Source organism: Patiria miniata, unplaced genomic scaffold, assembly GCF_015706575.1.
Source record: "Patiria miniata isolate m_02_andy unplaced genomic scaffold, ASM1570657v1 HiC_scaffold_1, whole genome shotgun sequence".
Classification (NCBI taxonomy): Eukaryota; Metazoa; Echinodermata; class Asteroidea; order Valvatida; family Asterinidae; genus Patiria; species Patiria miniata.
Genome location: NW_024037047.1, coordinates 28,750,366 through 28,765,528, shown reverse-complemented (window position 1 = coordinate 28,765,528; position 15,163 = coordinate 28,750,366). Strand labels below are relative to the sequence as shown.

The 15,163-nt window shown below is 38.0% G+C and overlaps 1 protein-coding gene across 2 annotated transcripts in view; it reads left to right on the top strand.

Moving 5' to 3' along the window:
* LOC119727957 (lissencephaly-1 homolog) overlaps positions 1–3,815 on the top strand; it is a 34,214-nt gene extending 30,399 nt beyond the window's left edge. For both annotated transcript variants that reach the window (XM_038200047.1, XM_038200041.1), the window contains 2 exons: positions 1,284–1,440; positions 1,978–3,815. In XM_038200047.1, the coding sequence (XP_038055975.1) occupies positions 1,284–1,440; positions 1,978–2,051 (231 nt within the window). In that variant the 3' untranslated portion in view covers positions 2,052–3,815. The remainder of the gene's footprint in view (positions 1–1,283; positions 1,441–1,977) is intronic.
* The last annotated feature ends 11,348 nt before the right edge of the window (positions 3,816–15,163 follow it).

Sequence of the window (15,163 nt, the reverse complement as noted above, 5' to 3'; positions counted from 1 at the left end):
TCAATCTAAGTACAGGATGAGTAAAAAAAAACGAAACCCAAATGTCGGGACTATTGTTTTAGTGAAGTTCTGCATGTAGCACTTTCAAAATCTAGGATGTGAAAGCCCAATTCATAAGCTTTCTTTTAGTACAAGAATCATTCAAATCACTCATGTACTTTTCAAGTTACGGAATTTTAATACAACCACCGTGTTAAGGTTCTGTCCACAGATCACAAAAAGGTAAGTTTCTTTCCGCAAAACGAAAAAAAAATCACAAAGGGATGTGTGTGAACTGTTTTCGGTGTGGCACCTTTTGTGTGATCCGTGGACAGAACTTTAAAACGGTGGTTGTGTTTAAAATTCCGTAACTTGAAAAGTACATAAGTGATTTGAATGATTCTTGTACTAAAAGGAAGCTTATTAATTGGGCTTTCATATCCTAGATTTCGAAAGTGCTAGATGCAGAACTTTAATAAAACAATTGTCCTGACATTTGGGTTTCGTTTTTTGTTTACTCACCCTGTAGAATCGTTCTCGAAGCCAAAAGGCAGAGACTCTTTGAAACCTTGACTTTAACTCTTCAAAATCCCTCACCATTTTTACAAATGATAATCATTTATGACTTTGGTTTTATTTGGATCTGATACACCGTGCCCTCTGGAGACATGCACACAATAGGGAACCAAAGATTGTATACGTCTCCACAGGGCAATTTCTATAGATGAATACGTCTCCACAAGGTTTTCACGAAATAGATATACGGATTTTACTCAAAAACTAGGAATTTCCAAGGTATGTTGATTTGTCGCAAATGGTAGAGTTTTAGAAAAGGGATATTAAGTCCGAATTTCAGCCAAGGAAATTAATTCTGGTTAGAATAAGAGCATTTTGAAACTGTACTTTCAAACTCGAAAACTTGAGTACGCGAGAACAAAGAAATGTCTCCACAAGGATACAAATTCAGTATGTGTGTATTAGGTTATGTAGGTATTTCAGTAATATGTGTATTACATGTAGGTATTTCAGTATGTGTGTATTAGGGGAACCAGCCAACCGATCCCGTTAGCTCGGTGGTCGAGTGGTAAGACATCTGCACTAGAAAGCAGGAGGTCGTGGGTTCGAGTCCCACCCGAGTGATTTTTTTCCAACTTTCACTTGGGAGGTAACACACTGAGTATACAGAGTTTAAACGTCGATGAAGGGCAAAACCTAATTTGAATTGTATCACCCAAAAATTCCATCTTATAATTGTGTATTAGGTTGTTTATGATTTTTCCCAATTTTTTGTAATTTCCAAACAGACTGGACATGACAACTGGGTCCGAGGTGTACTCTTCCATCCAGGCGGCAAGTACATCCTGAGTGCGTCTGACGATAAGACCATCAGGGTCTGGGACTACAAGAACAGGCGCTGTCAGAAGACCCTCAATTGCCACACTCACTTCGTCACCTCACTCGGTAAGTGGACCCCGGCCTCCCTCCTCTTACGCTGCTATCATTGCTTATCCAGATTTGCTATTAGATACTTGAAAGTCGTCATTAAATTCATCAGAAGTCATTCATAAGTCAGTATCAAGTCAATCACAGGGCAGTCTCTAGTCATCCACATGTGTCTTCCACATGTCATCCACATGTCAATCACATGTCAATCACATGTCAATCACATGTCAATCACATGTCAATCACATGTCAATCACATGTCAATCACATGTCATCCACATGTCTTCCACGTGTCATCCACATGTCATCCACATATCATCCACATCATGTCATCCACGTCATCCACATGTCGTCCACATGACAAGTCCATTACCATTCCATTCATTTCAAGTCCAGCGAAAAGCCTTTTAAGGGTAGAAAGTGCAAAGGTTGGTCAGGCATGGCCTTTAAAAAGCCAGGCATGGCACAGGGAAAGCCTTGGCCATCAGGCTTCTGTATTCGGCATGTAAAACTTTCATCAATTGTCATGAATTTGTCCTGTTTTTCTGTCCACAGATTTCCACAAGTCTGCCCCGTTCGTCATCAGCGGTAGCGTGGATCTTTCTGTCAAAGTATGGGAATGCCGTTAATGACACACACAGGCAATTTCCTGGATATATATATTATAGGCGTCTATCTCTACTATCAATCTGTAACCTTGGAAGCACAGCAAGAAGGGTAAAAAAATGACTTAAAGAATCTCTTAATACTTGCAGGCATGCTTATACTGTGGGCTTATCTCCTGTCTGGTTAAGAAATGGTATCAGTACTTGCAATGCATTGTGGGCCAGCGGTGGCCGTGTCGGACTTGTGCACAGTCACGTGGGATCTTCCACGTATGGGTTTAAACTCTGTCGATTTTTGACAGCAGATTACTTTTGAAGTTTTTGCCTTTTAGCGGGACTCGAACCAGTAACCAATTATGTCTCGCGCAACTGCACAGTCTAGCCATCAAATACTGCAACTCTATGAGCTGTAGAAAGTACTTGGTTGCCCAAGTAGCCTGGTTGCCCAAATGGGGATTCCAGTTCATTATGCAGTAGGAATTCCTATTTGGGTTCCACGCTGCACCGGGGCACAATGTTGCATCTCTTTTTTTGTATGTACGTCAAGCAGTCATCGTCATTGGTCAAAGCCAAGTCAGCCCGGCTGCCCACGGTGCTGATGCCATTCCTAATCGGGCCGCAAGCCTCATCTGGGCATATTGCCTTACGTGGATAGTCTACTGTCCAGACTGTATGTTTAAATGCTTAATTGACAACAGTGTTGCAACACACAGTAGTATCTTAAGCTCTAAAATTGTCAGATGTAAAAAAAAAAAAAAGACTTGTGTATTTAACTACGCCAAACTGGCTCGCTAGCGGTCAGAATAATGTGAAAATTTAGGAGTATAACCAATGTGCTTTAAAAAACTGTAAACCTTTACAAGTGGGAATTTTTTTTTTCTGCTACATTAGCTAACGAAATGCTCCTCTGTTGAAGCATTTGCCTCGTAAAAAACATCCAGTTGGTTAGAATTTAATATTGCTCAGATTTCATTACCCAAATTTCACTGTAGAGCTTTCTGACTCGCTGCTACCGGTATACACATTTCAGTCATGTGCAGTTTTTTTAAAAACAAAAATTAAAAACATTCATTGATCAAAACATTTTAACCAACTTTTTGTTTGAATCAACGTGTGGAGAGTTTACGACTTCCTTCCATCAAAAATTGCAACTTAAAAATACATCTATTGTAAAAATATTTTCTCCGTGTAATGTAAAGCTAAAGTCTTGAAACACTTTTTTTTTATTTCTCTTTTTTGGGTTCCAGTGAGTGTATACTATCATTATGCAAAAAAGGGTCAGGGGTCAGGGGGCGGAGTCAAGTATTTATCTAATATCTATATACAAATGTACATTCGGCTATGTGTTTGTATGACAACTGCAGATGTATTTTGATCAATGTAATATGCTATAGGACTTTTTCCTCTTTTTTTTTAAAGCGTAACTTTTTACAAGAAAAAAAAAGAGAGCAATTTGACAATGTTCGTAAGCTCATTTCGCCAAAACCTCATCATTATAGACAAATTCTTCAATCTGCATCATCCTAGGGAAAAAACTACAGGTTTATGTAACGTAATGGCGTAGTTACACAAAGCAATTTTTACGTGCAACTTGGAGGCAACCAAATACAATGTTAGCAAAAAGAACCGAAGGACGAGCAAAGTATGTATTTCCAACAGTTTATGGAAATTCTTGAGAACATTACAGCAAATTAAAATGTACTTGTCCTCATTGTACTCATGCTAACAGAAGTAGACTTTCAGAAAAATATTACATTCTACAGAAAATTTACAAAAAAAAGTAAAGAACATTTTTTTTCTAAGACTTGTCTGCCAAAGTTTTGTGTTGCAACTTCGTAAAAATAGTATGGCATATAGGGGCAGGAATTGTGCATTGATGATACAAGCATGGCATTTAAGTAAGATTTGAGGCTTTGCATGGTGGAGATACTAATGAATGAAAGGTTTGCGGAAACACCATGTGGGAATAATTTCTCAACTAAGAGAATGGTTCTGAAAAGAACCAGAGGTATAAACTCGACATTCCGGTCAGTATGCTCTGACCGTCTTGAAGAGCATGGCATTTGGCACACAGTCAGAGTATGTCACTAGAAAGATATTTGGCTATAGGGCCATCGCAGATTTATCCTGTGAAAAAAATACAGATAGAAAATAAAGCAAGCAATGGCAGCAATTTGAAAAAGGCTGCCATTGCTTGTTATTCCACCTATATTTTTTTCGAAGGACAAATCTGCGATGGCCCTATAGCCAAATATCCTTCTAGTGACAAACTCTGATCGTGTCCCAAATGTCACGCTTGTATCATCAAAGGCACTATTATTCCCTGAAACATTTTCCTTATGTGCCCCACTAAAAAAAATACACAGCGTCAAGAATTCTGGTTTATCTGATGACAAACCGACGTTGAAAACTTGCTCTCTCTTTTTGAAAACTTGTCCAGAATAATCTTATTTTTGTAGGGCTGTTCTAACGTGGACTTGCACAAGCTAACGGACTCTTAAAATATCGCGCTTAACGACGTACCAAAAAAAAAATAGCCTTGATGCTGTCACAAGTTTTCAGTGTAAAAAAATATATATTAATGATAATATTAATATTAGCCATATGTCCTGCTGTACGTGTTGTCAATGTATAAATACGAGAGGAAAGTATGCTGTTATTAAAAAGTGGGACAAAAACTTGTACAGAACTTAAAAAAAACCAAAATATCATAATCCATGTGTAGCATGGCCGTGTTGTGTAATAAACTACGTGATGTTTAAAAATTGGTTAGGTTGTAGTGTAATCAGCTGTAGTGCGGTGACATTTATCAGTGATTTTCCTGCTCAAAACTTAACACCAGAAACAAGAGTTAGTGTAGTGGAAGTAAAACGGCAAAAGTCAAGTGGATTTTTCCTTGTAAGGGTGACACAAAGAAAACTTAACACAAATACAATTTTTTTTCTTGTATTATTGTTTTCCTTGTGGAATCAAACTTACATAGTTGTCCGCAGAAAATAAAATAGATTAGAAGTAATAAGCAAATAGCACATCATACAATATGCACAGTAGCATCTGTACAAAAATAAAGTAAAATAACAATACGATTAAAATTAAATACAAGTCGATACAGTTGGCTTCGAAGTGTTTTGCAAGAGTTGTCATTGTGCAAGAATCTATGGCAATCACAAAGCTTAATATATGTGAATGCAGTCATCATATTGTTAAAAAAAACTCTGTATTGACTTATAGTGGCCACATGATCTTTCCAATTCCTTCCTATTTACTGGGAGAAAACAATTAAAGAAGTTTTCTTGGCCCCATGGATAGACCTGGTGTTTTAGTTAACTTGTTCAGACCATCAGACTCGGAGCGTATACAGTAACTTTACCAAAATTCATGAAAACAAATCACTAAATTACCTGCATCGTAATGTTGCCGTTTTATCTGAAGAGGATTTCAAAGAATACATAAAATTTATACCTGGTATCTATCTGGGCATTTCATCTGAGTTTTAAAGAAAAGGCCTTGTTTATGTGCTTGTTTTACAACCTTTGGAGAATTGTTAAAGTGTTGAAATTCATTTAGCACCATGTTTATAATCCAGTGAACTTCACTGTGGGTTATGGTTGAAAATTGTATAGATCGTGAATTTTTCGTTTTATATTCTAACTGGGTAAGTAAAAAAAATACATAAAAAAATACATAAATGTTTAATAAAGAATTGGACATTGGGTTTTCTGAGGTGCATTGTGTACAGTTAGTGTTGATAAAGATTGCCTTTTTTTTTGGAAGCATGAATTTTTACGTGTAGCTTATTTATTTGATGTTTACATAATTCATATTTGAAGTGAATCATTATCTCTATTATGTTGATTGCTTTACCGATTCGATTTGTAACAGAATATGATTTTTTTTTTTGTAATTGTGTATATGTTTCTTAATTATCTCATTTATTATGTAGTGACCTAAGTTATGTGTAGTTATCCCATAGAGCTTAATATAGCTCTATGGGTTATCCAAAGAAAAGTGCATTGTGGGTATCAAGATGCATCATGGGTAATCACCAAGAGCCAACAGAATTTGTTCGTCCTAGTCGCCCAATCCAAGGATGCTTGTTACTGCTAATCACAGAAGGAAACGCAGACTTTGCAAAGCATTGTGGGAACTTGTTCGCCGGGATCAATGTACGTATATTCCGTGTGCATAAGGAAGGGTTACCCTTAGCAACCGGGCAAACAAAATCTGTCCAATGAGAGCTCAAAGGAAATCAGAGGTCACCAGCATCCTTGGAGAAGTTGGTGGGGACGAGGAAACCATGTACATGTACAATATTCATAGCGCTGCAGAAAAGTTAGCAGAAAAGTTGTGATAACTGTAGCCGAAAATTGTACTCAAACAGAACTCAACCCATCAAACCCCAACGGCATGTTTTGTTGGAATCTGTCGGGAATGGTACAGTACCCCTAAACTGACAATCTTTTACATTCGGTAGGCACACCTCCAGAATCAAAAGTCAGAAATATGTATGTGCAGTTTCCCATAAGGTGTTGGAATTTGCCAGGATGGGTATGGTTCCTAGTAAATCATGCTAGGGAGTTGGGGTTAAGCACTTTTTCATGGAGTGAATATGCATGGAGATTTCTGCCTCGTCTATGAAATAGGCGGAGGTTCTGTGAGCATAAAATGGTGTGCTGAGCAGCGCTATGAAATTGTGCCCAGATTACATGTTTATCAGAAGTTGAAGTTGATGCTTAAATGTTGTTTTGTATTAGTTTGAAGACTTTACAAAAGCCGGTCTTTTATATGGAACAACACTGACAAATTACTGACAATTAACCCCCTTTGACAAAAATTCAAGCTTATTTAAAGTATATCTCCCTTCTCCCCATACATAAAGAATCTGATGGTTATTGTCTTAATGCCTAGTTGCATACTGTGTATAAAAAAAACTACTTGTTGGTTGGGACTGAGTACATTAATAATAAAGTTCACTGTGTAAAAAGCTGTGAATGTTATCTGCTGATTAAAAAAACTACACAGTCGTCCAGTTAGTGTGAATTTGTTGTGTATCTGTCTTCTTTTTCGGGTGCAGTGGCTCCTTCTCTAATTTGGATCTGGTTTAAGAGAGTTTAGGCAAATCATAAGACCACAAGTGATTGTGGTGTGGTTGAGTCCACAAGTCCTAAACTAGGGTTTCATGAGTCATCCAGTCCCAAGTCAAGTCACAAGACATTCAAGTGAACTGTGATAAAAGCATTCATTGTTATTGTTCATCGCTTGTTACTTGCAGTGTTGTAGTCGAGTACTTTTTTCCGATACCGAGTACTGCCGAGTACTTAGGTTGCCGAGTACGAGTACTTATACCTCCGAGTACAAGAACAGGTCTCCAAGTACGAATACTTGTACGTACGAGTACTCGCATTTCCGAATACGGCCATACGGCAAATGGTTCAGTGTGCGTAATTGGCCCAGGCCCAGTCAGACCGATATACAGACCCAATCATGGCCAGCTGTTTAATGTTTGTGGGGAATTGCACAGAGGAAAATCAGGAAATCTTGATTTCTCCAGAAGCCAATCAACCATTTCAAACTGAAAGTATCGATAAAATAAGGCCATGGGTATGTGAAGCTAAACATCCCCCCCCCCCCCCCCCCAGTACTGCTATTCGAGTATGAGTACTTTAATGCTCGAGTACAGTTTCGACATGTCGAGTACGAGTACTTTGCTGCCCAAGTATGAGTACCGTCATTTCGAGTACGAGTACATGTACTTTGACATTCGAGTACGAATACGAGTACTCCAAAGTACTCGAGTAAAAATTAGTGTACAAACGCTCACATTTTTAAAAAAAAATTACATAGGAATTAAAAATGGCCCTAGAACGCATTCCAAATTGATTGCTGGACAGATGTGCTATTAAAGGAGAAATTCTGTCGAAAAATTAAGGAACAAATTCAAAAATGGACAACTTTTGCCCAAATCTTCAAATTTCTGCGTGTTAAGAGTATAGATTGATGTTCCTTAAGGTTGCATCCAGATGAATTTCTGCCTTATCTTGAGAAATGTCAATTTTTGGCAAATTTTGACTCAAAATGTAAGGCTAACCCCTTGATTTTTTTTTTACAATTTTGCCAAAAAATGAATTTGCTTGAAAGTTGCTAGAAATATGTTCTAAGGGCCCTAAAACGCATTCCAAATCGATTGCTGAACAGAGGTGCTATTAAAGGAAAAATTTCGACGAAAAATTAGTGTACAAACGCTCACATTTTTAAAAAAAAATTACATAGGAATTAAAAATACAAAAGTTTTTATAAAACTCTGTTATTTAACAAGTTTTGTATAAAACAATTTAGGGTTAAGCCAAAATATTCAGGATAATTAAGAGAAAAGCTTTATTTTCCTAGGTGAATTCCAATTAACTCGCAACGGGATACACACATGTGTAGCGTGTGATGAATACACAAACATAAAATTCACACTATTTTCTTAAGTACAATGTATACAATATGTATCACTCCGCCCAACCTAATGAAGGACTGTTGGGAACAGCGCACTGAATAGAGGCCTCTGATGTGCAGTGTTAGCAAACAAATCCCTGAAAACAAATTATTGTTTCCTTTTTAAAGACGTCTGTACAATGTTGAAATAGGGAAGGATTCCATACTGGGCCGCCACTCATATTCCTTAATATGACCTGAAAAGTATCAAAAGTTGTAAATCTTATGAAGAAACACTATTTAAGGAGTGCAAACATTCTTTGACAATACTTTAAATGTTCTGTCATGGCCAATGTGTTCAGGAGTTGTGAGTGGTGGCCCAGTATGGAATTCTTTCCCCCTCTACTGTCCGCAACCATTGGATCTGACGGGCCTGGATCCCCCCCCCCCCGCCAAAATAAGTACAAACGAGGCTACCGTATACAATTTTGCAAACAAATGAAAACAGTTGGCTCATTATTGCCCGAAACAGATGTAGTCATGTACACTGCAATGTTCCATGTTTGTCCGACTATTTAAGACAACTAGTTTTCGAGAAGAATTTTAAGGAGGCCGAACGGCCTAGTGGTACGATTCGTCGTCCACGAATCGCGGAGCCCGGGTTCGAATCCCGTCGGTGTCTTTTTTGCTGTTCAACTTGCGCATTCAGTCATTATTATAAGATGTTTAATTTCCCGTCGTAAATCACCAACTGTACCTTAGCTTAATCGGTAAGCACTGCGGCTGGTACTGTCCGTGAGTTCCAGGTTGGCGCCTTCGTACAGGTTCAGGGCATGTGGTCCACTCGGAGGATCAGGGCTTAGGGGCCGCCCTGTTCCTCCCTTAGCTCTTTGCTTTTACATGGTGCCTGGCCCTCCGGGGTTATATGGATGGATAGGGAAGGAAGTGTGTATTGGTCGGGGACGCCGAGACCCCGGAAGAGAACTAAGGGATCGGCTGGGGCATTGTTATGGCTCAGACCGATCCCTGAAAGCTTGACTAGCACATAACTTTTTGATTTTTTTTTAATCCTCTTTTTTTTTTTTAATGTAATTTGGTTAAGTTTTAAAATGGACATCTGCTCGGTAGGTCTACGGTAGTATTAAAAACAAAACAAATGTCTCTGTCATCAATCAATGAATATTTAATATTATTGAGAAATAGAATCATATTTTTGACTGAAATTTACCCAAGTTTTCAGTGTATAGTTTCTTTTCTATGACACATCTGTCCAAAAATCAATTGGAAAATGTGTTTTAGTTGTAGGCATCTTCCCTGCAACGTTCAAACAATTTCATTTTCTTGGGCCAAAATTGAAATAATTGCAAGGGGTTAGCCTTGAATTTTGACATGTCTTCAAAAAGCGCACAAATTTGCAAGAGGAACATCGATCAATTCTCAAACAACTATAGGATTGAAGATTTGGGCAAAGTCATCGATTTATTGAGAAATAAAAAAAAACATATTTTAAACTGCAATTGACATAATGTTCGGGGCATGTTTTCTGTCGTATTACATATGTCTCCCCAAATCGAGCCGGAATGTGTTCAGGACCCTTTTTATGCATGTTTCCTGCAACTTTCATACTAATTCATTGTTTGGCCTACATTGAAAATATTGCAAGGGGATAACCTTGCACTTCTACTCAAACTTTCTACTTTGGCCAAAAATTGACTTTTCTCCAAATAGCGCACGAATTCCTTTGGATGCAAGAGGAACATCAATCAATACTCGAACACCTATAAGATTAGATATTTGGGCAAAAATCATCGATTTGTTGAGAAATAACATCATGTTTTTGACTGAAATTAACATAATTTTCGGTTCACGTTTTCTGTTCAATTGCGCATCTGTCCCCAAATCGACTGGAACTGTATTTTAGGGGCCTTTGTGCACCTGCAACTTTCACACATTTTCTTTTTTTTCCCCAAAATTCAAAACATTGGAAGGGGTAAGCCTTGAATTTTTACTAAAATTTTGCCAAAAATTGGCTTTTCTCCAAATAGTGCACAAATTCCTTTGGCCGCAAGAGGAACATCAATCAATACTAAAACAACTTTGGGATTTAAAATTTGGGCAAAAATCACCGATTTGTTGAGAAATAAAATCCTATTTTTGACTGAAATTTACCCAAGTTTTCAGTGTATGGTTTGTTTTCAATGGCACATCTGTCCCCAAATCGATTGGAACTGTGTTTTAGGGCCCTGTACGCATCTTTCCAGCAACTTCCAGACAATTTAATTTTTTGTCCAAACTTGAAAACATTCCAAGGGGTCCCCAGAGCACATTCGAACTGGAATTTAGGCCAAAAAATTAAATTGCTTGAAACCTACAGGGAAGATGCCTGGGGGTCCTTGGAGCACATTCGAACTGGAATTTTGGACAGATTGGGCGTTTTAAACAAAGTTTGCGTCGATAATTTCAGTCAAAAATAGTGGAAATTATTAATTTGTGTGACTATCGTTCCTGTGCAAAAGTGAGGCAAATGTTCTGTTTGGACTGCCACTGCAGCCCATCGCCAAGTTGTTCTCCGTGTCGCGACACAAGACGCTGTTTAGGAAGAGAAAAACAATATTTCATTTAAATCTTTTGTCTAGTTTGTCTTCTTTTCATGACCAATCATCTGGCCACGATTCAATTCAATGATCCAATTAATTTTTGAGATAGCATGTCGGCGTGGACTATCGTTCCTGTGCAAAAGTGAGGCAAATGTTCTGTTTGGACTGCCACTGCAGCCCATCGCCAAGTTGTTCTCCGTGTCGAGACACAAGACACTGTTTAGGGAGAGAAAAACAATATTTCGTTTAAATCTTCTGTCTTGTTTGTCTTCTTTTCATGACGAAACATCTGGCCACAATTCAATTCAATGCTCCAATTTATTTTTGAGATATTGTGTCGACGTGGACTATCGTTCCTGGGCAAAAGTGAGGCAAATGTTCTGTTTGGACTGCCACAGCAGCCCATCGCCAAGTTTTGCTACGTCTCGCGACACAAGACACTGTTTCGGGAGAGAAAAACAATATTTCGTTTAAATCTTTTGTCTAGTTTGTCTTCTGTTCATGACCAATCATCTGCCTACAGTTCATTTCAATGCTCCAATTAACTTTTGGGATAGCGTGTCGACGTGGACTATCGTTCCTGTGCAAAAGTGAGGCAAATGTTCTGTTTGGACTGCCACTGCAGCCCATCGCCAAGTTGTTCTCCGTGTCGCGACACAAGACACTGTTTAGGGAGAGAAAAACAATATTTCGTTTAAATCTTCTGTCTAGTTTGTCTTCTTTTCATGACCAATCCTCTGCCCACAGTTCATTTCAATGCTCTAATTAACTTTTGGGATAGCGTGTCGACGGGGACAATCGTTCCTGTGCAAAAGTGAGGCAAATGTTCTGTTTGGACTGCCACTGCAGCCCATCGCCAAGTTGTTCTCCGTGTCGAGACACAAGACACTGTTTAGGGAGAGAAAAACAATATTTCGTTTAAATCTTCTGTCTAGTTTATCTTCTTTTCATGACGAATCATCTGGCCAAAATTCAATTCAATGCTCCAATTAATTTTTGAGATATCGTGTCGAAGTGGACTATCGTTCCTGGGCAAAAGTGAGGCAAATGTTCTGTTTGGACTGCCACAGCAGCCCATCGTCAAGTTTTGCTACGTGTTGCGACACAAGACACTGTTTAGGGAGAGAAAAAGAATATTTCGTTTAAATCTTCTGTCTAGTTTGTCTTCTTTTCATGTCCAATCATCCGGCCACGATTCAATTCAATGCTCCAGTTAATTTTTGAGATAGTGTGTCGACGTGGACAATCGTTCCTGTTCAAAAGTGAGGCAAATGTTCTGTGTGGACTGCCACAGCAGCCCATCGCATTTCTGAGTTGTTTGGAGAAAAGTTATTTTTTGGCTAAATTTGATCAAAAAGTAAGGCTAACACCTTGCAATGAAATTTTGGCCGAAAAATGAAATTGCTGGAAACTTGCAGGGAAGATGCCTGAGGATCCCTAGAGCACATTCGAACTGTAATTTTGGACAGATTGGGCGTTTTAAAGAAAACTTGCGATGATATTTTCGGACAAAATTAGTGAAAATTCTTAATTTTTGTTTGAATAAGTCGATGATTTTTGCAGAAATCTTCAACATGTTCAGTGTTTGAAGGTCGATTGATGTTCCTCTTGCATCAAAAGGCATTGCTGAGTTGTTTGGAGAAAAGTCAAGTTTTGGCCAAATTTGATCCAAAAGTAAGGCTAACCCCTTGTAATTTTTTCAATTTTCACCGAAAAATGAAATTGCTTGAAACTTGCAGGGAAGATGCCTGAGGGTCCTTAGAGCACATTCGAACTGGAAATTTGGGCAAATTGGGCGTTTTAAAGAAAATTAGCGTGGAAAATTTCCGTCAAAATTAGTGAAAATTATTAATTTTTGTTTCAATAAGTGGATGATTTTTGCCCCAATCTTCAATTCTTTAGTGTTTGAAGGTCGATTGATGTTCCTCTTGCATCCAAAAACATTTCTGAGTTGTTTGGAGAAAAGTCAATTTTTGGCCAAATTTGATCAAAAAGTAAGGCTAACCCCTTGCAATTTTTTCAATTTTGGCCGAAAAATGAAATTGCTGGAAACTTGCAGGGAAGGTGACTGAGGGTCCCTAGAGCACATGCGAACTGGAATTTTGGACAGATTGGGCGTTTTAAAGAAAATTAGCGTCGATAATTTCGGTGAAAATAAGTGAAAATTATTAATTTTTGTTTCAATAAGTCGATGATTTTTGCCCCAATCTTCAATTCTTTAGTGTTTGAAGGTCGATTGATGTTCCTCTTGCATCCAAAGACATTTCTGAGTTGTTTGGAGAAAAGTCAATTTTTGGCCAAATTTGATCAAAAAGTAAGGCTAACCCCTTGCAATTTTTTCAATTTTGGCCGAAAAATGAAATTGCTTGAAACTTGCAGGGAAGGTGACTGAGGGTCCCTAGAGCACATGCGAACTGGAATTTTGGACATATTGGGCGTTTTAAAGAAAATAAGCGTCGATAATTTCGGTCAAAATTAGTGAAAATTATTAATTTTTGTTTCAATAAGTGGATGATTTTTGCCCCAATCTTCAATTCTTTAGTGTTTGAAGGTCGATTGATGTTCCTCTTGCATCCAAAGACATTTCTGAGTTGTTTGGAGAAAAGTCAATTTTTGGCCAAATTTGATCAAAAAGTAAGGCTAACCCCTTGCAATTTTTTCAATTTTGGCCGAAAAATGAAATTGCTTGAAACTTGCTGGGAAGATGCCTGAGGGTCCCCAGAGCACATTCGAACTGGAATTTGGGACAGATTGGGCGTTTTAAAGAAAATTAGCGTCGATAATTTCGGTCAAAATTAGTGAAAATTATTAATTTTTGTTTAATAAGTCGATGATTTTTGCCCCAATCTTCAATTCTTTAGTGTTTGAAGGTCGATTGATGTTCCTCGTGCATCCAAAGACATTTCTGAGTTGTTTGGAGAAAAGTCAATTTTTGGCCAAATTTGATCAAAAAGTAAGGCTAACCCCTTGCAATTTTTTCAATTTTGGCCGAAAAATGAAAGTGCTTGAAACTTGCAGGGAAGATGCCTGAGGGTCCCCAGAGCACATTCGAACTGGAATTTGGGACAGATTGGGCGTTTTAAAGAAAATTAGCGTCGATAATTTCGGTCAAAATTAGTGAAAATTATTAATTTTTGTTTCAATAAGTGGATGATTTTTGCCCAAATCTTCATTATGTTTAGTGTTTGAAGGTCGATTGATGTTCCTCTTGCATCCAAAGACATTTCTGAGTTGTTTGGAGAAAAGTCAATTTTTGGCCAAATTTGATCAAAAAGTAAGGCTAACCCCTTGCAATTTGTTTCAATTTTGGCCGAAAAATAATAGTGCTTGAAACTTGCTGGGAAGATGCCTGAGGGTCCCCAGAGCACATTCGAACTGGAATTTGGGACAGATTGGGCGTTTTAAAGAAAATTAGCGTCGATAATTTCGGTCAAAATTAGTGAAAATTATTAATTTTTGTTTGAATAAGTCGATGATTTTTGCAGAAATCGTCATTATGTTTTGGTGTTTGAAGGTCGATTGATGTTCCTCTTGCATCCAAAGACATTGCTGAGTTGTTTGGAGAAAAGTCAATTTTTGGCCAAATTTGATCAAAAAGTAAGGCTAACCCCTTGCAATTTTTTCAATTTTGGCCGAAAAAAGAAATTGCTTGAAACTTGCAGGGAAGATGCCTGAGGGTCCCTACAGCACATTCGAACTGGAATTTTGGACAGATTGGGGTTTTAAAGAAAATTAGCGTCGATAATTTCGGTGAAAACTAGTGAAAATTATTAATTTTTGTTTCAATAAGTCGATGATTTTTGTAGAAATCGTCATTATGTTTTGGTGTTTGAAGGTCGATTGATGTTCCTCTTGCATCCAAAGACATTGCTGAGTTGTTTGGAGAAAAGTCAATTTTTGGCCAAATTTGATCAAAAAGTAAGGCTAACCCCTTGCAATTTTTTCAATTTTGGCCGAAAAAAGAAATTGCTTGAAACTTGCAGGGAAGATGCCTGAGGGTCCCCAGAGCACATTCGAACTGGAATTTGGGACAGATTGGGCGCTTTAAAGAAAATTAGCGTCGATAATTTCGGTGAAAATTAGTGAAAATTATTAATTTTTGTTTCAATAAGTGGATGA